This window comes from Canis lupus, chromosome 2 (genome assembly GCF_011100685.1).
Source record: "Canis lupus familiaris isolate Mischka breed German Shepherd chromosome 2, alternate assembly UU_Cfam_GSD_1.0, whole genome shotgun sequence".
Taxonomy (NCBI): domain Eukaryota; kingdom Metazoa; phylum Chordata; class Mammalia; order Carnivora; family Canidae; genus Canis; species Canis lupus.
The window spans coordinates 5,373,005-5,398,250 of NC_049223.1; the positions used below are offsets into that span (position 1 = coordinate 5,373,005).

General features: G+C 37.4%; 1 protein-coding gene across 4 annotated transcripts in view; it reads right to left on the bottom strand.

Annotated features, from left to right (window-relative positions):
• The window catches only part of MYO3A (myosin IIIA), a 246,154-nt gene that overhangs the window by 106,281 nt on the left and 114,627 nt on the right, over positions 1-25,246 (bottom strand). For all 4 annotated transcript variants that reach the window (XM_038529759.1, XM_038529758.1, XM_038529760.1 and 1 more), the window contains 3 exons: positions 23,570-23,772; positions 11,717-11,815; positions 11,514-11,628 (listed from right to left, as the gene is read on the bottom strand). In XM_038529759.1, coding sequence (XP_038385687.1) covers positions 11,514-11,628; positions 11,717-11,815; positions 23,570-23,772 — 417 coding nt within the window. The remainder of the gene's footprint in view (positions 1-11,513; positions 11,629-11,716; positions 11,816-23,569; positions 23,773-25,246) is intronic.

Sequence of the window (25,246 nt, forward strand, 5' to 3'; positions counted from 1 at the left end):
GACAGTAAAAAAGTTACAGGATAGGTAACTATATCCAATAGCTGCTGTTTTATTTTTGTTTTTAAGACTGAAAAATTCTTGTAAGCCCAATTAGAGATTAAGACAGTAAGGCCAAATATATATGTATTTATGTGAAAGAGAACACAACCAGAATAGATTAAAAGCATAAGAAAAAAGCATCGGTCATATCTTTGGTATCAGATATGATGATGATTTCTTAGGAAAATACAGACAGCTACCCCACCAAAAGATTTAAGTAGGTAATTATCCTAGAAGAATCAGGTGATTTTAAAGAGGCCCAGGATCAGAGGCACACACAGCTCAGTTTTATTTAATCTTAACTCAAAGTTTTTTTTTTAATAAATTTATTTTTTATTGGAGTTCAATTTGCTAACATACAGAATAAGACCCAGTGCTCATCCCGTAAAGTGCCCAGCTCAGTGCCCGCCACCCAGTCACCCCCAACCCCCGCCAACCTCCCCTTCCACCACCCCTAGTTCGTTTCCCAGAGTTAGGAGTCTCATGTTCTGTCTCCCTTTCTGATATTTCCCATTTATTTTTTCTCCTTTCCCCTTTATTCCCTTTCACTATTTTTTATATTCCCCAAATGAATGATACCATATAATGTTTGTCCTTCTCTGATTGACTTATTTCACTCAGCAAATACCCTCCAGTTCCATCCACGTCGAAGCAAATGGTGGTTATTTGTCATTTCTAATGGCTGAGGAATATTCCATTGTATACATAGACCATTCTTTACCTTCTTTATCCATTCATCTGTCGATGGACACCGAGGCTCCTTCCACAGTTTGGCTATTCTAGACATTGCTGCTATAAACGTTGGGGAGCAGGTGTCCCGGCGTTTCACTGCATCTGTATCTTTGGGGTAAATCCCCAGCAGCGCAATTGCTGGGTCAAAGGGCAGATCTATTTTTAACCCTTTGAGGAACCTCCACACAGTTTTCCAGAGTGGCTGCACCAGTTCACATTCCCACCAACAGTGTAAGAGGGTTCCCTTTTCTCCGCATCCTCTCCAACATTTGTGGTTTCCTGCCTTGTTAATTTTCCCCATTCTCACTGGTGTGAGGTGGTATCTCATTGTGGTTTTGATTTGTATTTCCCTGATGGCAAGTGATGCAGAGCATTTTCTCATGTGCATGTTGGCCATGTCTATGTCTTCCTCTGTGAGATTTCTGTTCATGTCTTTTGCCCATTTCATGATTGGATTGTTTGTTTCTTTGGTGTTGAGTTTAATAAGTTCTTTATAAATCTCGGAAACTAGCCCTTTATCTGATACGTCATTTGCAAATATCTTCTCCCATTCTGTAGGTTGTCTTTTAGTTTTGTTGACTGTATCCTTTGCTGTGCAAAAACTTCTTATCTTGATGAAGTCCCAATAGTTCATTTTTGCTTTTGTTTCTTTTGCCTTCGTGGATGTATCTTGCAAGAAGTTACTGTGGCTGAGTTCAAAAAGGGCGTTGCCTGTGTTCTCCTCTAGGATTTTGATGGAATCTTGTCTCACATTCAGATCTTTCATCCATTTTGAGTTTATCTTTGTGTATGGTGCAAGAGAGTGGTCTAGTTTCATTCTTCTGCATGTGGATGTCCAATTTTCCCAGCACCATTTATTGAAGAGACTGTCTTACTTCCAGAGGATAGTCTTTCCTCCTTTGTCGAATATTAGTTGACCATAAAGTTGAGGGTCCACTTCTGGATTCTCTATTCTGTCCCATTGATCTATGTATCTGTTTTTGTGCCAGTACCACACTGTCTTGATGACCACAGCTTTGTAGTACAACCTGAAATCTGGCATTGTGATGCCCCCAGCTATGGTTTTCTTTTTAAAAATTCCCCTGGCTATTCGGGGTCTTTTCTGATTCCACACAAATCTTAAAATAATTTGTTCTAATTCTCTGAAGAAAGTCCATGGTATTTTGATAGGGATTGCATTAAACGTGTAAATTGCCCTGGGTAACATTGACACTTTCACAATATTAATTTTGCCAATCCATGAGCATGGAATATTTTCCCATCTCTTTGTGTCTTCCTCAATTTCTTTCAGAAGTGTTCTATAGTTTTTAGGGTTTTGATCCTTTACCTCTTTGGTTAGGTTTATTCCTAGGTATCTTATGCTTTTGGGTGCAATTGTAAATGGGATTGACTCCTTAATTTCTCTTTCTTCAGTCTCATTGTTAGTGTATAGAAATGCCACTGACTTCTGGGCATTGATTTTGTATCCTGTCACACTGCTGAATTGCTGTATGAGTTCTAGCAATCTTGGGGTGCAGGCTTTGGGGTTTTCTATGTAGAGTATCATGTCATGAGCGAAGAGGGAGAGTTTGACTTCTTTGCCAATTCGAATGCCTTTAATGTCTTTTTGTTGCCTGATTGCTGAGGCTAGGACTTCCAGTACTATGTTGAATAGCAGTGGTGAGAGTGGACATCCCTGTCTTGTTCCTGATCTTAGGGGAAAGGCTCCCAGTGCTTCCCCATTGAGAATGATATTTGCTGTGGGCTTTTCGTAGATGGCTTTTAAGATGTTGAGGAATGTTCCCTCTATCCCTACACTCTGAAGAGTTTTGATCAGGAATGGATGCTGTATTTTGTAAAATGCTTTCTCTGCATCTGTTGAGAGGATCATATAGTTCTTGTTTTTTCTCTTGTTGATATAATGAATCACATTATTGTTTTATGAGTGTTAAACCAGCCTTGCATCCCGGGAAAAAATTCTACTTGGTCATGGTGAATAATCTTCTTGATTGTTTTACGAGTATTGAACCAGCCTTGCATCCCAGGGATAAATCCTACGTGGTAATGGTGAATAATCTTCTTAATGTACTATTGTATCCTATTGACTAGTATCTTGTTGAGAATTTTTGCATCCATGTTCATCAGGGATATTGGTCTATAATTCTCCTTATAACGTTTGGTAGAATTCTCCAGGGAAGCCATCTGGCCCTGGACTTTTGTGTCTTGGGAGGTTTTTGATGACTGCTTCAATTTCCTCCCTGGTTACTGGCATGTTCAGATTTTCTATTTATCCAGTTTCGGTTTTGGTAGTTTGTGGTTTTCCAGAAATATGTCCATTTCTTCTAGATTGCCTAATTTATTGGCGTATAGCTGTTCATAATATGTTTTTAAAATCGTTTGTATTTCCTTAGTGTTGGTAGTTATCTCTCCTTTATCATTCATGGTTTTATTAATTTGAGTCTTCTCTCTGTTTTTTTTAATAAGGCTGGCTAATGGTTTATCTATCTTATTAATTCTTTCAAAGAACCAACTCCTGGTTCTGTTGATCTGTTCCACAGTTCTTCTGGTCTCGATTTCGTTGAGTTCTGCTCGAATCTTTATTAACTCTCTTCTTCTGCTGGGTGTAGGATCTATTTGCTGTTTTTTCTCTAGCTCCTTTATGTGTAAGGTTAGCTTTTGTATTTGAATTCTTTCCAGTTTTTGGATGGATGCTTGTATTGCGATGTATTTCCTCTTCAGGACTGCTTTTGCTGTATCCCAAAGGTTTTGAATGGTTGTATCTTCATTCTCATTAGTTTCCATGAATCTTTTTAATTCTTCCTTAATTTCCTGGTTGGCCCTTTCATCTTTTAGCAGGATGGTCCTTAATCTCCACGTGTTTGAAGTCCTTCCAAACTTCTTGTGATTTAGTTCTAGTTTCAAGGCATTATGATCTGAGAATACGCAGGGGACGATCCCAATCTTTTGGTATCGGTTCAGACCCAATTTGTGACCCAGTATGTGGTCTATTCTGTAGAAAGTTCCATGTGCACTTGAGAAGAATGTGTATTCAGTTGCGTTTGGATGTACAGTTCTGTAGATATCTGTGAAATCCATCTGGTCCAGTGTATCATTTAAAGTTCTTGTTTCTTTGGAGATGTTGTGCTTAGAAGACCTATCGAGTGTAGAAAGCGCTAGATTGAAGTCAGCAAGTGTATTATTATCTAAGTATGTCTTAATTTTGGTTATTGATTGATATATTTGGCAGCTCCCACATTTGGGGCATATATATTGAGGATTGTTAAGTCCTCTTGTTGGATAGATCCTTTAAGTATGATATAGTGTCCCTCTTCATCTCTCACTGCAGTCTTCGGGGTAAATTTTAGTTTATCTGATATAAGGATGGCTACCCCTGCTTTCTTTTGAGGACCATTCGAATGGTAAATGGTTCTCCAACCTTTTATTTTCAGGCTGTAGGTGTCCTTCTGTCTAAAATGAGTCTCTTGTAGACAGCAAATAGATGGGTCCTGCTTTTTTATCCAGTCTGACACCCTGCGGCTTTTGATGGGATCATTAAGCCCATTCACGTTCAGAGTTACTATTGAAAGATATGAGTTTAGTGTCATCATGATACCTATTCAGTCCCTCTTTTTGTGGATTGTTTCATTGGACTTCTTCTTAAAGGGGAATTTTAAGAGTCCCCCTTAAAATTTCTTGCAGAGCTGGTTTGGAGGTCACATATTCTCTCAGTTCCTGCCTGTCTTGGAAGGTCTTTATCTCTCCTTCTATTCTGAATGAGAGCCTTGCTGGATAAAGTATTCTTGGCTGCATGTTTTTCTCATTTAGGACCCTGAATATATCCTGCCAGCCCTTTCTGGCCTGCCAGGTCTCTGTGGAGAGGTCTGCTGTTAATCTGATATTTCTCCCCATATATGTTAGGGATCTCTTGTCTCTTGCTGCTTTAAGGATCTTCTCTTTATCTTTGGAATTTGCAAGCTTCACTATTAAATATCAAGGTGTTGAACAGTTTTTACTGATTTTAGGGGGGAGATCTCTCTATTTCATGGATCTGAATGCCTGTTTCCTCTCCCAGATTAGGAAAGTTTTCAGCTATGATTTGTTCAAATATGTATTTGAACCTCTATATTCTGGACCTCTGTCACTTTTGGCACCCTCGGGAACCCCAATTAAACGTAGATTTTTCTTCCTCAGGCTGTCACTTATTTCCCTTAATCTATCCTCATGATCTTTTGTTTGTCTCTTTTTTCCTCCGTTTCCCTCTTTGCCATCCATTTGTCTTCTATGTCATTCTTCAATGTCACTCACTCTTCTATGTCATTAGGATGTCTAGTTTTGATTGCATCTCATTTAATTGATTTTTTTTCATTTAATTGATTTTTATTTTCTGCCTGATTAGCTCTAAATTCTGCCGTCATGAAGTCTCTTGAGTCCTTTATGCTTTTTTCTAGAGCCATCAGTAGCTTTATAATAGTGTTCTGAATTGGCTTTCTGACATTGAATTGTAATCCAAATTTTGTAACTCTGTGGGAGAGAGGACTGTTTCTGATTCTTTCTTTTGAGGTGAGGTTTTCCTTCTAGTCATTTTGCTCAGTGTAGAGTGGCCAAAAACAAGTTGTATTGGGAAAAGGAGAAAAAGAGAGAAGAGAAAGAAGAAAAGAAAAAAAAGAAAAAAAAAAGAGAAGAAAAGAAAAGAAAAAAACGGGGGGGGGAAGCAAACAGAAATCAAAAAACAAAAAACAAAAAAACCAAGGGGGAGTATCCTCTGATTCTATATACTGTAAATCCCTCGACTTCTCCTGGAACTTTCCAGTGCTGCTTGGTCAATACTGTTTTTCCCCTGTGCGTCTAGCTGGTGTTCTGGGGGAGGGGCCTGCTGTGCTGATTTTTAGGTGTTAGCACTTGGGGGAGCTGCTCAGCCCCTGCCTGGTGCAGGGCTCAGTAGTGATGTTTATCCTATTTATCTGGTGAGGCCACTGTGAGGCTCAGTGGGGGTTGTTTACCCCGTGAGGCCCCAGGAGGAACAACCCCAGTGGCTGCGGCCAGCTCTGGAGCCCTAGAGTCAGCTCCCGCAGTAACTACAGAGCTCTCAGCCTGCAGGGGCCTGGATGCTATGGGGGTGGGGCCACTGATCTGCTCAGCTCGGGGCAGGAGTGTCCTTGCGGTCCTGGGCCCTCTGGGCCTCTGCCTGTCCCGGGGGGAGGCCAGATCCTGGGCTGTGCTCCTGGCCTGCGCTGTTGGATTCGCGCTCCTGGCCGTGCAGGCCCCTCCCCGCAGAGCCACCGGCCGAGCCCCTCCGAGCTGCTCCCGGGTCCAGCCGTGCGCGCTGCAGTCCTTTAGGGAGCTCGGCTGCGGGGTGTGGTGCACTCTCCCCAGGGCGCAGGTGCTCTGTTAGTGTTCCTGGGAGCCTGACGGCATCCCCGCCCCTCTTGGGATCCTGCTCTAACTCCCCCTTGGATGCCTTTTGTTTCTTTATTTCTTTTTTTCCCGTCTTCCTACCTTGATAGAAGCGTGAACTCTTCTCACTGTAGCATTCTAGCTGTTCTCTCTTTAAATCTCAGGCCGAATTTGTAGATTTTTAGGATTTTTTGAAGGTTATCTAGATAATTTGGTGGGGACAGGTGACCTGGGGACCCTACTCTTCTGCCATCTTGCCCGCCCCTCTCTTAACTCAAATTTTTAAAGACCACTGTTGCCCAATCTTCTCAGATGATAGGAATAAGTTGGGGTGCTTATAAAAGTTCCCAGATGAATATGTCTCTTCCTTGGATATTCCTATATCCAGGTCTGGATAGGACCCAAGTATGTTTCCAGGTGTCTTATGTCTACAGAGAGACTGAGAACTAATTTTAACTCTGATTTAAACTTTTTAAAAAAGATTTATTTTTGAGAGAGACCATGTGCACAAGTGTGCGTGCATGAGTAGGGGAGGAACAGAGGAGAGGAAGAGGTAGAAAATCTCAGACTCAGTGGTACTGAGTGGTGGAGCTGGATGCAAGACTGGATCCCAGGACTCTGAGATCATGACCTGAGATGAAACCAAGAGTCACTGACTGAGCCACCCAAGCACCCCTCTGATTTAAACATTTCTAGGCAAAGAAAAAAGATTAAAAAGTTCACTGATAAGCCTTTAATATACAAATCTGATAAAGATATAAAAGAAAACGAAAAATAGATAAATTCCATTGTTATATATATAGATGCAAAAATTCTAAATAAAACACCAAGACATGGAATCCAGAAATCTGCCAAAAGAGAAGTACTATTTGATTACATTAGATTTATTCCAGAAATGTAAGGACATTTACATATTACAGAAGTCTATCAACATAATAAGTGATATCAACAAGCTGCTAGAGAAAAATATGATTATGTCAATTGATGATAAAAAGACATTTGATAAAATTCTGCAGGATTCCTAATAACTGCCCTATGCAAAGCAATAATAAAAGGAAATTATTGTGATAAATGCTCTTTATCAGAAATAAGAGCAAAACACTAAAACCATTTTATTTAAAATCAGAAAGGCGAGAAGGAGGCAAGTTATAATCATTAGTAAATAATACTGACTTACACTCTAAGTCCTAGATGCTCTAAGTACACAAAAGAATAAAATATATAACAGGAAAGAAGTATAAAACTATTCTTTTTGCTGATGACAAGATTATATATTTACAAAAGTCTACTAGCAGAAAAAAATATTTAGAATGGCACCAAAAACCATGACCTGGTTAGAAAAAAAACTAAAAATAAAGCTTAAGTTCCAGATAAATAAGACTATAAATTGTTAGAAACCAAAGCAACATCTAAACAAATGGAAAAGCATGTCATGATCTGGAATGAGAAGACATAAATAACATCATAAAAATGACAATGCCCCAAAAGTTAATATATAAATTTAATATAATTCTCCTTAGAATTTCAGCTGGGGGTTTGAGAATCAAATAGGTTGATCTTAAAGTTTATATGGAAAAACAAATGCCAGACAATAGCTAAGGCAGGTATTGAAAAGAAGAAACTGAAACATGCCTTTCTTGGTAGGTATGCCTTTCTAAAAATATAGTATCGAACCACCATAATCAAGTCAACAGAATATTGATAGCGAGACAGAAACATAGACTGGTGGATAAAACAGAGACTCAGAAAGAGATTCCATGCTATATAAGACTTTAATATATAAGAAGTCAATCCAGTAGGCAAAGGGTATAGTCTTGAAGTGAGGCATGACTGGCTCTCCATAGGGAAGAAAATTAAAATGATGCCCCATTTGGCATTATGTAAAAAATAAATTAGAAATGGATTAAATAAATTAATACATTAAATATAGTTTTTAAAACTTTTAAAAAAATCTAGGAGACTACATGTATAATTCAGACAAAGGGGAGAATTTTCAAACCAAGACTAGAACCCAGATATTATTAAACTTGTCTGAATATACGAAAATTAAAACGCCATTTTTATATGATAAAAGATATGATAAAAAGTAAGTATGTCACAGGGGTGCCCAGGTGGCTCAGTCAGTTAAGATCTGACTCTTGGTTTCAGCTCAGGACATGATCCTGATCAGGGTTGTGAGATCGAGCCCTGTGTTGAGCAGTGCAGAGTCTGCTTGTGATTCTCTTTCTCCCTCTCCCTTTGCCCCCCTCCCCGCTTGGGTGCACACACTCCCCCATATAAATAAATAAATACATATCTTTAAAAAAAAAGTAAGTATGTCATGGACAAGCCATACAACTAAAAATCTATTTATAATACAAATGATAAAAAATATGTCTATAATGTTCAATGAGAACTTACAGATTGACATAAAACAGAAATGGCTCAATAAAAAGGGCAACATACATAAATATGCTATTCATAAAAAAAAAAACAAACTTAAGTAGCCAGCAAACAAATGGAAAGATATTCAGATTCACTATTAATCAGGGATATGAAAACTCAAAATGAGGTACTTATACCCATAGATTAACAAATATTTTAAAAACTACAACACATGGCAGAGAGGGTGATGGGGTGGGTACTTACACATTGCTGGGTGGAAATATGAAGTGTTTCATAGTTGTTAGAAGGCAGTGTTGCAATTCATATTCAAATTTAAAATACACACACCCTTTGACCCAGCAATCTCACCACTAGGGATATTTCCATAGAAATAAAAGCACCAGGAAATAAAGGCATATTTTGGCTTTGCTCAGAATGACAAAGATCTGGAAACATTAAGAATTGTATGCCTCCTCAATCTGAATAGCAGAATAAATTATGGTGGTACATACCATGGGATACTATGTTGCCTTTAAGAGAAATGATTTAGTGCTAGATGACTAGATGACTTGAAGGGATTTCTGCAGGGTATCGCCGAGTGAGAGAAACCAGGCATAGAAAAGTGTGTGTAATATAATGCCATATTAATAAATAATGCCATATTATAAAGCATATAATGCCATATTAATAAATATGGCATATTAATATAATGCCATATTAATAAAACAATGACCATCCCTCTCAGAGTTGTGTACATGTACGTGTATGTGTACACATGTGTATGCTGTGTCTACAGAGAGCGTTTTATGAGCAGGGAGACAAATAGGAAATAATGGAGTATATATACTGAGTTGTTAACATCCACTTGCTGGGGAAAGAGAAAGAGAGCAGATATCGATGGAAGGAGTGAAATGGGAAAGTTTCAAAAGCCTGCACTGGAAAGTGAGAAGCTTATCCTCAAATTCGCATAGAAATTCCAGAGACCCAAAACAATTTTGCAAAAGAAGAACAAAGTTGGAGGAATCATACTGACCAATTTCAAAACATATTACAAAGCCACAGTAATCAAGACAACATGGTACTAGCATAAACACAGAGAAGTCATTATAATAGAATTGAGAGTTCAGAAATAAATCTCTACATTTATACATTTATGGTCAACCAATTTTCAACAAGGAGGCCAAAACCAATCAATGGGGATGGAAGAGTCTGTAACAAGTGGTTGTGGTTGTGTTTTCTATGAGCAAAAGAAGCTACCTCAGAGGTAAAAATTAACTCAAAGAGGAACAGCGATCTATATGTAAGAGTGAAAACTATACAACTCTTTGAAGAAAACTAAGGCATAAATCTCTGTGACTTTGGATTAGACAAGAGTTTCTTATCTGACACCAAAATCACAAGCAACAAAATAAAAAAGAGGTAAATCAGACATCATAAAAATTAAAAATGTGTACAATTCAAAGGACACTCAAGAAAGGAAAAAGAATAAATGGGAGAAGATTTTTGCAAATAATGTATCTGGTAAGGGATTTGTATTTACAACATAAATAATTCTTTCAACTCAATAATGAAACACAACCCCCATTTTTTAAAAAAGGTAAAGGATGTAAATAGATATTTCTTCAAAAAAGATATATAGATGACCATTAAGTATATATAAAGAAGTTTAAGGTCATAAGCCATTAGGGAAACACAAATCAAAACCACAGTGAGATACATTTACACACTAGGATGGCTCTCATAAAAAAGACAGATGACATTAAGGGATTAAGGGTTGGGGAAGATATGGAGAAATTGGAACCTACATACACTGCTGGTTAAATGAGTGTAAAACAGTGCAGGTACTTTGGAAAACAGTCTAGGAGTTCCTCAAAAGGTTAAACAGTGTTACCCAATGATCCAGTAGTTCTGCTCCTAGTTATATATCAAGGAGAAATGAACACTCATGTCCACGCAAAAAAATTATACATGAATATTCATAGCAGCATTATTCATAATAGCCGCCAAATGGAAACAACCCAAATGTCTACCAACTGATGAATGGATAAATAACATGAGGTATATCCACAAAATGAAATACTATTCAACAATGAAAAGTACTAAAGTACTGATAGATGCTACAATATGAAAACATTAGTATGTGGAAGGAGAGAAGCCAGCCACAAAGGATGACACATTGCATCACTCTGTTCATGGAACTGTCCAGAATAAAAAGACCTATGGTGATAGAAAGCAGAGATTGGGTAGGAATGAAGAGGAACTCCTACTAATTGCTAGCATGTTTCTTTTGAGGGTGACACCTTAGAGCATGAAGATATTCTAAAAATGATTATGGTGATGGATGCACAACTCTGGGAATAAACTAAAAGTCATTAAAATGTACACTTAGGGATCCCTGGGTGGCGCAGCGGTTTGGCGCCTGCCTTTGGCCCAGGGCGCGATCCTGGAGATCCGGGATCGAATCCCACATCGGGCTCCTGGTGCATGGAGCCTGCTTCTCCCTCTGCCTGTGTCTCTGCCTCTCTCTCTCTCTCTCTCTGTGACTATCATAAATAAATAAAAATTAAAAAAAAATAAATAAAATGTACACTTAACATGGCTGACTTGTATGGTATGTAAATGACATCTTAATAAAGCTGTATTAAAAAACTGCACTAAAAAAAGACTGCACTAAGAAACAATGTCATATGCTCCCATTTATGCATTTATGTAAAATGTTAAATATATGTGGGAGATGCAAATATAAGTGAAAGGATAAGAACAAAACCAAATTCAATTATATGTCAAGACCACTGTTTCTTTTTGTATAAATATTGTAACATTCTAGTAAATAGTAAATATTCTTGTTACTTCATAAGGTTGTTTCAGTAATTAAAAGGATAATTCACATAAAACACTTGGCACGACACCGGGCATGGATTAATCACTCAATAAATGCCAATTCTTACCATTAGTAATGACAAAAAGATACTTCCTAAAGAGGTTCAAATGTCTTTCATACTTACCTCCATTGTAAAACCTATGACTTTGAAACATTGCTCAATTAATTCATATTGGGATTTATAAAAACTATTATTCATCATGTCCTGTACTGTTCTGAGGTGGTCATTTTGTAGGTATCTGAAAAAAATAGGAAAAGATGGGTCAAAATCTAAAGTTCAATGGAAAGTGAAAATATTACTTATAAAAGTACCATCTGCCAGGTTACCTGGGAGGCTTATTTTCAGGCAATCTGTAATGGGCTAGTTTCTTCTTTTCAGCTAATCCAGCATAGATGTAGTAAAAAATATGAAAATTTTTTTCTCCGCTGAAAAAATAAGATATTTTCATAAGATGATTAGTAAGGATATTTACTAATTGTTAAAATTACCTGGCAATATAATTATCAGAACAACAACTATGAGTGCTACCGTGGGGCTCCCAGAGTACTGGACTTTGGCTTTTTATTGTTGTTATTATTTTCAACAACCACTGTCATTAAATTCCAGACACTGCTCAGCACTTTATATGAATCATTCAATGCACATTTGTGAGTGATGACCAGGCATTGTTCTAGATACTGGAAATGTAGCAAGAGTAAAACAGTCAACAACTCTAAACTCTTGGGTTTTACATGCCAGTGGGAGCAGAGAGAAAAAGAAACATTTTTATGATGATACACCAGATGGTCAGAAGTGCTATATTATCTCATTTACCTGCCACTGACACTCTAGTTACTCATAGGATTCCAAGGCTTAGAGGTGGTACCATTCTCCCCTCGGGTCACAGTTGATGGCTAAACTGGTTTTAAACCAGGGCTGTGTAACTCTGAAGCCTGAATCTTTAACCACCTTGTTAACTGCCTTTCAGGGGCTCAGTTTTCTCTCTTGCATGAGAAATCTTTCTCTGTAGCCCATGTATAAACAACATTCCCCAGATTCTGCAATAAATCAAATAAGGGGGTAATAGCAACAATGTATGCTTATGAATACATGTAATAAATATACATGTTTATATATGCTGTGTATGCTTATATGTGATCAAATCAACAATAGCAATGATACAAGGGACTGGAGAGTGAAATTAGGGTTATTTTGTTATTATAAAGTGCTGACTAGGGATCCCTGGGTGGCGCAGCGGTTTAGCGCCTGCCTTTGGCCCAGGGCGCGATCCTGGAGACCTGGGATCGAATCCCACGTCGGGCTCCCAGTGCATGGAGCCTGCTTCTCCCTCTGCCTATGTCTATGCCTCTCTCTCTCTCTCTCTGTGTGACTATCATAAATAAAAAAAAAAATTAAAAAAAAAAATAAAGTGCTGACTATAGTGTTATTTGAAGGTAGATTAGTAGTAAACATGCATTGAAAACTCTAAGGCAACCATTAAGAAAGTGAAAAAAGAAGTATCACTGAAATATGCTAAGAAAGGAGGGAAAGTGGAATTATAGAGAAAGCTCAATTAAAACCACAAAAAGAGGGGGAGACCAAAATAGGAAGAAAGAACATGGGCAACAATTAGAAAACAGTAACAAATACAGATATTAATCCAAATGTATCAGTAATCACTTTGAATATCAGTGGTCTAATTACACCAATTAAAAGACAAAAATTGTCAGAAAGATTTAAAAAACAAGATCTCTACTTATGTTGTCTGCAAGAAACTCACTTTAAATATAGAGACACATATTGATTAAAAATAAATGGATAAGGGATCCCTGGGTGGCTCAGCGGTTTAGCGTCTGCCTTTGGCCGAGGGCGTGATCCTGGAGACCAGGGATCGAGTCCCACATCGGGCTCCTGCATGGAGCCTGCTTCTCCCTCTGCCTGTGTCTCTGCCTCTCTCTCTCTCTGTGTGTCTTTCATGAATAAATTTTAAAAAATAAATGGATAAAGAAAAATATGCCATGCTAACACTAACCAAAAGAAAGCAGAAGGGGCACCTGGGTGGCTCAGTGGTTGAGTGTCTGTCTTTGGCTCAGGTGGTAATCCCAAGGTCCCGGGATTGAGTCTTGCATCAGGCTCCCCGAGGGGGAGCCAGCTTCTCCTGCCTATGTCTCTGCCTCTCTCTCTGTGTCTCTCATGAATAAATAAGTAAAATCATAAAAAAAAAGAAAAAAAGCAGGAACAACTATATTAATTTCATATAGAGCAGACTTCAAGGAAGTTATCAGGGATTAAGAAATGTATTTACATAATGATAAAGGGTTCAATTCTCCAAGAGACATGATAATCCTTAATTTTTATGGGCATAACAGTAGGAGCATGAAACTATGTGAGGCAAAAACTGATAGAACTGCAAAGAGAACTAAAAGAATCTGCTATTATAGCTGGGAACTTCAACACATGTCTCTCAGAAATGGACAGATCCAGCAGGTAGAAAATCAGTAAGGACACAGTTGAACATAACAATATCAATAAATTGGATATAACTGACACCCTCTAGACTAAATCCTCCCAAAATAGCAGAATTCACATTCTTCTTAAGATCATATGGAACATCCACCAGGAGAGACCACATCTTAGGCCACAAAACACACCTTAACAAATTAAAAATAACTGACATATAATTTCTGCTCTTAAACACTAATGGAATAAAATTAGAAATCAGTAACAGAAAGATAACTAGAAAATTTCAAAATATGTGAAGTTTAAACAATGCAGTTCTAAGTAACACATGGGTCAAAAGATAAATATTAAAAGAAATTTTAAAATATTTTAAACTAGATGAGAATGAAATCATAACTTACCAAAATTTGTGGGATATAGTGAAAGTAGTGTTTAGAGGGAAATTTATAGCCTTGAATGACTATATTAAAACGAAGCTCTAAAACCAATCCAAGTTTTTTTAGAAAACTAGAAAATGAGCAAATTAAATCCAAAGCAAGGAGAAGAAAAGAAATAATATGAAATAGAGCAGAAATCAATGAAATTAGAAGCCAGAAATCAGTAGAGAAAAATCAACAAAACCAAAAGCATTAAAAAAAAAAAAAAAAAAAAAAAGATCAATAAGCTTCTAGGTAGGCTACGGAAAAAAAAGAGGACAAAAATTGCTAATATAAGAAATAACAGAAGAGATATCATTACAGGCCCATGGAAATTAAAAGGATAATAAAAGAATACTACAAGCAACTCCATTCCAGATGAAATGGACCAATTCTCTGAAAGATCCAATTTGCCAAAACTCATACAAGAAGAAATAGAAGAGGCTCAAAATCTATTAAAGAAATTGAATCAATAATTAATAATCTTCCAAAATAGAAAGCTCCAGTCCCACATGGGTTCACTGTTGAATTATGCCAAATATTTTTTTTAATTCTATTTATTCATGAAAGACACACACAGAGAGAGAGGCAGAGACACAGGCAGAGGGAGAAGCAGGCTCCATGCAGTGAGCCCGATATGGGACTCGGTCCCAGGACTCCAAGATCATGACCTGAGCTGAAGGGTGACACTCAAGCACTCAAGCACTGAGCCACCCAGGCGTCCCATGCCAAACATTCCATGTAGAATTTATACCAATTCTCTACAGTCTCTTTCAGTAGATGCAAAATGAATATTTAACTTGTTCGATGTGGCCAGCATTATCCTAATACCAAATCAAATAAAGATATCATAAGAAAACTATGGACCAATAGGTCCCATGAACCTAGATGAAAAAATCCTCAACAATACTTTAGCAAATTGAATCCAGCAATGAATAAACAGAATGAAATACCACGACCAAATGGGATCTACCCCAGGTATATATGGCTGTTTCAACATTCAAAAATCAATCCATGTAATCCACCATACCAATAAGCTAGAAAAGAAAAAAACACATGATCGTACCACTAGAAGCAGAAAAAGCATTTGACGAAATCCAACAACCATTCATGACAAAAACTCTCAGTAAAATAGTGATACATGGAACTTCCTCAATTTGGTAAAGAATGTCTATAAAAACTACTTAATGGTGAGAAACAATGTTTTCACACTAAGATCAAGAACAAGGCAAGGATGTCCCTTCTTACCACTTGTTTTCAACAATGTACTGGAAGTCCTAACTCATGCATATAGTTTGAGAGTGGAGAAATAAAACTGTCTTTCTTTACATATGACATTATCATCTATATAGAAAAAACTAAAAAACTGACCAAAAACCTCCTTTTCTTAAGATTTTGTTTATTTATTCATAGACACACACACACACAGAGAGAGAGAGAGAGAGAGAGGCAAAGAGACAGGCAGAGGGAGAAGCAGGCTCCATACAAGGAGCTTGATGCGGAACTCGATCCCGGGTCTCCATGATCATGCCCTGGGCTGAAGGTGGCGCTAAACCGCTGAGCCACCCAGGCTGCCCCCAAAAACCTCTTTGAACTAATAAGCAATTATAGCAAGTCTGCAGGATACAGGTTAACATATACAAGTCAATCCCACTCAAAATCCTAGCAAGTTATTTTGTGGATACTGACATTCAGATTCTAAAGTTTATATGGAGAAGCAAAAGACCCAGAATAGCCAACATAATATTGAAGGAAAACAAAAAGTTTAAAGGACTGACACTGCCTGATTTCAAGATTTTACATAAAACTATGGTAATCAAGATAGTATAGTACTGATAAAAAAAAAGAAAATAAAATATATCAAAGAGGGCCAAGAGCAATACAATGAAGCAGACAAATGGCATCCACATGTCAAAAAAAAAAAAAAAAGGAATCTAAACACACACCTTTCACAAAAAAAAATTCATAGACCTATAAAACTCTTAGAAGATCAACTAAGAAAAACTAGCTGATGGTGGATATGGTGATGACTTTTTAGATGCAAAACCAAAGCCATGACCTGTGAAAGATAAACTGGACTTCATTCAAATTAAAAACTTCTCTATAAAACATATTTTCAAGAGAATGGGAAGATAACCCAGACTGGGAGAAAACATTTATAAAAGATACATCTGATAAAGGACTGTTATTCAAAATATATAAAGAACTTTAAAAACTCAACAAGAAAACAACCTAATTAAAAAGTGGACCTCACCGAAGAAGATATACAGATGGCAAATGAGTATATGAAAAGATGCTCCACATCATATTCATTAGGGAAATGCAAATTAAAATCACAAGGAAGGGACGCCTTGGTGGCTCAGTGCTTGAGCATCTGCCTTTGGCTCAGGGCATGATCCCAGAGTCCTGGGATCAAGTCCCGTATCAGGCTCCCTAGATGGAACCTGCCTCTCCCTCTGCCTATGTCTCTGCCTCTCTTTCTGTGTGTCCCTCATGAATAAATAAATAAAACCTTTTTTAAAATTAAAAAAAAATTAAAATCACAAGGAAATATCACTCTATATCTATTAGAATGGCTAAAATCCAAAACACGGATAAAACCAAATGCTTGCTAGGATGTAGAACCAAAAGAACTCTCATTCACTGCTGATAGGAATGCAAATTGGTATAGCTACTTTAGCAGACAGTTTAGCAACTTCTTAGAAAATTATACATACTCTTACCATATGATTCAACCATCAAGGTCTTTGGTATTTACCCCAAAGGAGTTGAAAACAGGTTCACACAAAAACCTGTGCAGGATGTTTGTAGAAGTTTTATTCCTAATTGCCAAAACTTGAAGCAATCGAGAAGTTCTTAGCAGGTAAATGAATAAATAAACTGTGGTACATCCAGACAATGGAATATTAATTCGGCGCTAAAAAGTAATGACCTATCAGGACATGAAAAGACATGGAGAAATTTTAAGCATATGCTACTAGGTGAAAGAAGTCAATCTGCAAAAAGCAAAGCTACGGAGACAGTAAGATAGATGATCAGTGGTTGCCAGAAGTTGGGGGAAGTAAGGATGACTATGCAGAGCAGAAAATACTTTTTAGGCAGTAAAAGTACTCATATACAATACTCCTATAGTAGATACTTGCCATGCATTTGTCCAAAGTCAAAGAAAGTACACCACCAGGAGTGACTCTTATTGTAAACTCCACCGTTTGGGTCATTACAATGTGTCAGTGTAGTTTCAAATGTAGCACTCTAGTGTGGGATGTTGATACTAGGGGAGGTTAGGCATGTATGGGGTAGGAATGTATCTGTACCTTCCTCAATCCCACTCAAAATCCCACTGACTTCCTCAGTCTCTCTCTGTGTGTGTCTCTCTTTTGCTGTGAACCTAAAACTGCTGTAAAAAATAAAGTCTTAAAATTTTCCTAGGGCTTCTCTTCCTGTATGCAATATAATTTCAGTAGAGATAGAAATTTTACCTTTGTTCTCTTTCCAAATTTTATTTATTCTTTTGGTACACAGTTTTCCTAAGAAACAAAGATGAACATATCCACATGCATTTACTTCTCCAATGATGCAGTAAAAAATATTTGGACTTACAGGGTATCTGTGGCTTTATCTTATAATCTCTAGCTTTATTTCAAGGTTCTGCCAAAAACTATTATAAGAATAATTTTTACAGAAGCTCATTTTGGGCTCCAACACACAATTCATGCTGGTTTAAAATAACATGGCTAAACATTTGATATTTGTGCTTCATCAATCACTATTTAAGATGCTTTATTTGGTCTTAAACAAATAAAAATACAGAGGTGTGCAACTTGATGAAGTGATTAATGTGGATTCCTACTCTTCCTTGTTAGTATTTCCGAAAGAAGGAAAACATTTTGAAAGAAAAAAGTAATACTGCTTTTGATTAGTATGCATTCTGGGTTGAGACTGTTCCCTGAGTGTGGGAGGGCATAATATCACCCCTGGAAGGGGTGTTCAAATGGAAGACAGTTCAAATGCCCAGAAAATACAAATCTTTCAAAAGTTTGAGCCCAAGGGAACAGGGCTTGAGATAAAATAGCTGCAGAGGAAGGGAAAGCAGAGTTGTGAAAACCAGTGTAAAAATTGATTCACAAGTATTTAGACATGTGGAGTGAAGGAAGGGTCAGAGGCTTCATATAAATGGAGGAGGATGGTTTCCTTACCCCCAAAAATGATCACAGGAAAATAAAGACGTTTAGGACAATGCATATTCAGTCAAATTTTATATGGCAGCAGGATAGCTAGGTACTTGGATAGATTCAGAGACAAATCGACGTCAGAGAGAAAAAAATCAGAGAAGTAGGAAAGAAGTAGGACTAGAATCAGGAGAATCTAGTCAGGCAGCCAAAGACAGGTGACCTTTTCAAGCAAAGGGTGGTCCATAGACTCAGATGTTGAAGTGAGGACCAGCATGTCCTTCAGAATGGAGGTCCCCAGTCATTTCTTGTACAGTGAGCAGTGATATTTCAATGAACACCAACACTGTACATGAGAAGGTCAGAACAAAGCTAAAAGTTTACTTCTTGTCTTTTATCACCACAAAATAAAAGTTCTCTAAGACTGGCACAGCACATACTTTAGTTTGCTTTGTTCTAATGAAATCACTTTGATTGCCCTATGTGTCACACCTTTAATGCTTAAATGATGCAGTGTATAATTAGAGATGTGAGTCATAAATGTAGACACACAAAATTGGTGGTTTTCTCTTTAATTATCAGTTTACATTTACTGAGAATTATAATTTGACAGGGCCTGGAGATGCTATAGGAAACACACTGACCTTCAGTTGGATAAACAATCAGAGAATTAAAGAAACAGGAAAAGAAGATACTGCCGATAATTACCCATATCTTACCCTAACTACATCAAAACTGCATTTGAGACAGAGGACCATAGCATCCCATACATGTTCATATGACCAGTGGTTCCCAGGTCAGAATGGCTATGGGGAAATGTAGGGTCTTAGCAAGTTACCAAATATTTCTCTGACTCTGACCGCACCCCTAATTGGGAATCTTCCTTAGAGTTCCACTCAGCCATTTGCAGGAAGGTCCTCAGGGCTATCTCATGTGTGTTCACCTGCTCTGGCCCCTGAGATCACCTATGCAGCCAAGACCTCTAACACTCTCAAAACTGTGGCAAAGTTCTCAGAAGGGGGGCACCTGGGTGGCTCAGTGGTTTAGCATCCGCCTTCAGCTCAAGTCGTGATCCCAGGGTGCTGAGATCGGGGAGCCTGCTTCTCCCTCTGCCTGTGTCTCTGTCTCTCTGTGTGTGTGTCTCTCATGAATGAATAAATAAAATCTTTTAAAAAAAAAGAAAAAAAACCACAAAGGTCTCACAAAACCTTTGAATCACTGACAAAGTGGCGAGCAAGAAGGCTTGGAAAGCCAATAATGCAGCTTTGTCTTCATAAGGCCTCATAGGATATTCAGGAAACAGTGCTTTTCACTTTTCGTTTTTAATTCCAGCTTCCTCCACCAAGATTCCTTCCTCCAAGACACATGGTCTCCTCAATTCTTCTCCCTTGCCCCCTACCTGCTCACAATGAACTCAATGTCTACTTTACACAGAGACTAGAAACCATCAAGTAATCAGCAAGCTTTGCTTCAAAGCATACATTATCCAGAAGACTGAGCTGCTTTACTGGAGGAATCCTATCTCATTCAGCATTATATTTCCTGTGCCTATTACAGTTCCTGGCACATAGTTGGCACTCAGCAAATATTTGCCAAAAGGATGGATAAATGGATGGATGGATGAATGAATGGATGAATGAATGGATGAATGGATGAATGAATGGTGGACTTTGGAGTCAGATAGAGACATGGGTTCAAAACCCAACTCAGTCATTTATTAGCTTTTTGGCATTAGGCGACTCATTACAATCCTCAGTTCTAGTCTCCTCATGTACAAAATAGACAATAATATCCTGTCCTATCACTATAAAAATTAAAATAGATAATGCATATAGAGAGTTTATTAGCATAGTGCCCAACACACAGTAAGTGCTCCAGAAATAATATTTTCCTTCCTCCACAGAGAGACTACTCCACATCTACCACTTTTGTAGATGCCTCCTACAGCATCCGGTAAAGTGCTGGGCATCTGAGAGAAACACCATCAATACTTGCTGCAGGAAACTCTAGAAATGGGGGAAATGTGCAGTGAAACAGCTATAATTTATATTTGTGATTATTATTGAACATTGACTTCAATATGCTCACTTTCTTCTTAAAATTAAATACCTCTTCTATGAATTTCTTCTTTAATATCATCTGTATTTAAGGATGCCTGGGTGCCTCAGTCAGTTAAGTGTCTGCCTTGGGCTCAGGTCATGATCCCAGGGTCCTGGGATCAAGTGCAGCATTGGGCTCCCTGCAGGGAGCCTGCTTCTCCCTCTGCCTCTGCCTGCTGCTCCCCCTGCTTGTGCTCTCTCTCTCTGTGTGTATAAAATAAATAAAATCTAAAAAACATAAAAATAAAAATAAATAAAATCATCTACATTTAGATGAGAATTCTAGCCACAACTGACATGATACTGCCACCATTAGAAACAAAAATATATATAAACAAATATAACATACATATATATTTATAAGCACTTTAATATATAAACATATATATGAACATATATAAATAAAATATACATAAAAATAAATGTGATCAGCGATTAGGATGGGATGATATAGCAGAGGCAAAAAGAGAAAAGAACTTATTCCCTTAAAAAAAAGGGGGGGTAGGTTCATTTAAAAGGCAAAAATGCTCTGGTTCTTTTCTGCCACCTCAGATCCATTCTCCACTCTATGCCTTATGCTCTGTGATGCAAAGAACTCCTCAATTATCTGTTTGATACTTCATTTTCAAAGATCACACAACGTTTCTCTAGAATTTAAAAATGCAATTGAAATTAAGTTAAAAAATAGGGGTAAAAAAATAGAAAAATTATAAGGCAGCTGTGCTCAAATTACAAACTGAGTTGGATTTCAACCTAATTGTAAATTTGGAACTTAAAGTGCTTTATTGGGGTACTTAATAAACAACTCTGTAAAACTAGAACAGTTCTTTAGGGAGGTTGGAGAAAAGTTTAATTAATTCATGGTATGTCTAAAATATAATCCGAATTATGCAATCTCCTAGAATATATCCTACAAAATATATCAATAGGTATGAACAAGATTATTTCTCTGGTTACAAACCCAGGGCCTCATTGTGTAGCTCCAAAGGTCACTGTACACAAGGAATTTGGGAATGGTGCTTTGGCACACAGCTCCATACAACTCACTGTGAGTGGTGCCCCTTGATATTGTGTATCATGGCGGTCCCACCTAAATCTCAGTAATTCAGTCCCTTAGGTAGTTCTTCCCCAAAGGCTTGAAGGAGAGTCTTACATGGTTATGAGAACAGGACAGATTGTTTTGAGAACCAGTGAAGTCTCCATATCTGTGTATAAGACTCCAAGGTTCCTCTAGGCATGGGTGGCAGAGGCACATGCATGTCCACTGAGTTCTGGGGACCCAGCACATCAATAATAGTGGCTGCCATTTACTGAACATCTTCAATGTCCCATGTACTGCACTAGGTGTTATTTCTAAGCTTCACACAACTATCCACACTATTACTGCTAATAATGCCTTAAACTTATGAAGTTCTTACTATGGTGTTTATCATGCTAAATCCTTAATAGGCATTATCTTAATTGATAGGTAGGTACTACTGTTATTTTCATTTTAAAGATGAAAAACTGAGGTACAGAGAGGTTAAGTATTTCAAATCACATACACAGTAAATTGCAGAACCAAGATCTGAGAAGGGTTTTTAGGGTCTAAATATCTTACCCAAAGTGAACTAGTATGTGGTGAAGCTGCAATTCAAAGTATTCATCTTGTAATCATTCCTTATGTATTTTGAACTGAGGACCAAAGGATAATTTTCCACATTGAAAGCTGAATTCAGGAGGTGGACTCCAGGCAATTTATATTCACAATTTATTCATAAATTGAAGAGTAGTAAATTTGAAGGTATTTATGTTAAATAATAATGTACTAATACATAACAAAATTTGTGTTCTCATGAATTTAACAAATGGCATATTACTATGGTAATGGAGATACGCTTGGTGTAAAATCTACATAAGACAAGTGAAAGACTCTAACTTGCCATACTTTTTTTAAAAAGATTTATTTATTATTTGAGAGAGAGAGAGAGAGAGGGAGAGAGAGAACACATGCATGGGGAAGGTAAAGGGCAAGCAGACACTCTGCTAAGCATTGAGCCTAACACCGGGCTTGCTTCTCCAATCCTGGGATCATGACCTGAGCCCAAATCAAGAACTGGATGCTCAACCGACTGAGCCACCCAGGTGCCCCTAACTTCTACATTTTTTAAAAAAGATTTTACTTATTTATCTGAGAAAGAGACAGCAAAGAGAGAGCACAAGCTTTGGGGGAGGGGCAAAGGACAGAGGGAGAAGCAGACTCCCCACTGAGCAGAGAGCCTGATATAGGGCTCAATCCCAGGACTCTGAGATCATGACCTGAGCTGAAGGCAGATGCTTAACTGACTGAGCTCCCAGGTGCCCCCCAGAACTTGCTACAGTTTTTAAAAATAATACATACACCCGGGTACAAATCTAATGTTTTGATTATACTTTCCATATAAGAATAACAAAGATATTTTGGAATCATTAGGACAGGAGAGAATTTTTGTCATTCAGGCACAAGCTGCCAAAAGGAACTCATTCAACCTAACATCAAAATATCATATTGGTGGCTTTGATCAGCTGGAAATTAAAAAGGCAATACAATTAAGCCCATACCTGAATCTTTTATTTGGTGATCTGGTCCCTTGTGTACAACTGTAGGAAGGATAGAGTTAATATAAAGATATATATAAATATATATCTTTTAAAAGACTATATATAGTCTTTTAAAAGAAAAAAAAAGACTCCTGTTTCTAATTAAGTTTCACATTAGTTTTGTGTAGAGAAATAAATTCCCTCTTATTTCAGAAATCACTCCAATTTATCCTGTTAGTATCTATAATAGGCATAGGTTTTATATCTGATATCATATATTTCAGGTGATTTATTAACTCGTCTACTAGATGTAACCTGTGAGGATAAGACAGTGCTGAGGGACCTCTTTGACTCTAGTAGTAAGTACCTTGCACACAGAGGATGATCAATACCATTTTGCTGAGTTTTTTAAATATGTAAGACATTTTACTATTTTAAAAACAAAAAGCATTATCTTTGCTAGTTTCCCAGAAAAAAAATATTTGAAATGTACTTACAGAGCTTGGTGGATAACTCGTGATTTCTCCAGAAGATATTCAGAAATCTGTGCTCCCACTACAGCTCCAGAAGAGGTAAATTTCATTTCTAAGTATTTTCCAAATCGGCTGGAATTGTCATTTATAACAGTGGAGGCATTGCCAAAGGCTTCCACCAAATTGTTCACTTGTAAAATCTTCTCTTGCAGGGTTCTGTTATTAGCCTAGAGAAAACGTCAAGATTTTTTCAAATGTAAAAAATTAATTTTGTATATAATAAAATGTCTCTTCTTTGATAAGCACTCTACATAGACATAAAGGTATTGAGAAGTACATTCTTGGCATACCACCAGACGTTACAATACCTGGCCTATTTTTCCCTTTCCATATGTGTGTTCCCATTTGCTTTCTTCAAAGGGCAGAGATTTTCTATACTTCTATTGAAATATAGTTCTGTTCAGTGCCTGATTTATAAACACAATTTATAAGCAGTCTATACATAGTGGGCATAGTGGGGTAAACCTCTCATTTTATTATTTTCCTCCTCTCCCACCCTGGGCCCCCATCTAAATGTTCCCCAAAGTCATAAACATTTCTGTTGGTTCCATGGAAGCTGCTAACATCAAAATAAGGGAATAATTTGTGAATTCAGAAGCAGGGGAAATGGAGTTACTATGAAAACTAAGAACAGCTCAAGTGTGGATGGAAGGAGTGAACCCCAATCAAGGTCAGAGGGCCTGCTTGGCTTGGCTGTCCCCATTTTCTCCTACCCCATCTCATATATTCCTTCCCTTGAACAAGCATTGTAATTATTATTATTTACTTACTTACTACTTTATTGGAAATTCCACCAAGTAGAAATTTATTTGGTTAAAAAAATCAACCTCTTTTAGAAGAATTCCCCACTCTAAGATGGTTAAGGGGATATCAGTCATTCACATCTTAGTAGAAAGTAGATTGAGTAGATTATGAGTCATGTAAAACCTTGTTGAGATCAGCTATGTGAAAGGTAAGCAAATTATATAAAAGAGAGGAACAGCTGGTATTTCTGGAACATAGCCCACATTAGTACATAGATGAGCTGGAGGAGGCATTCACAGTGAGGGTTTGAGTGCATATCAAACCTTTTAGGATCTTCCTAAAAGAGGCAATGAGCATTAAAAGAAGAGAGTAATGAGCATTGGGGCATACTTGACTCTTCTAAAATGTTTAGGGGTGGCCTTGCATTCATAGAAAGGTGAGAAAGCATTCAATCCACCAAACATCCCATTTTTTGTATCTGGTAAATCTTTATCAAAAAGATACGTAAAAACATGATAAGATCTAAGATCTAATAAGGTTAGGATTCTGGGAGCTCTATCTATCTATATCCCCAATTAATATTAAGTCCCATTTTCAGATTACTATTTAGATTTTTAGATTAATATTGAGTCCCATTTTTACATCTAGGATAAGGTAAAGTGATTAGATAAGCAAGTTTGCTGGCATCTACAAAACAAAATTCACACAAGTTAATCCATCATTGATGAGACCCTCTATCAAACCACAAACCAAGAAAGAATAGCAAAGGCCCTCATGGATGGCCCCTGAGAAAATTAATTTCAAAAAATTTAACCATTAATTATGGTAGGGCAGTATGCTGTGCCTCACCACCATACTCCCTCCAAAATTACATCTTTTTTTCACTGTGATGCTTAT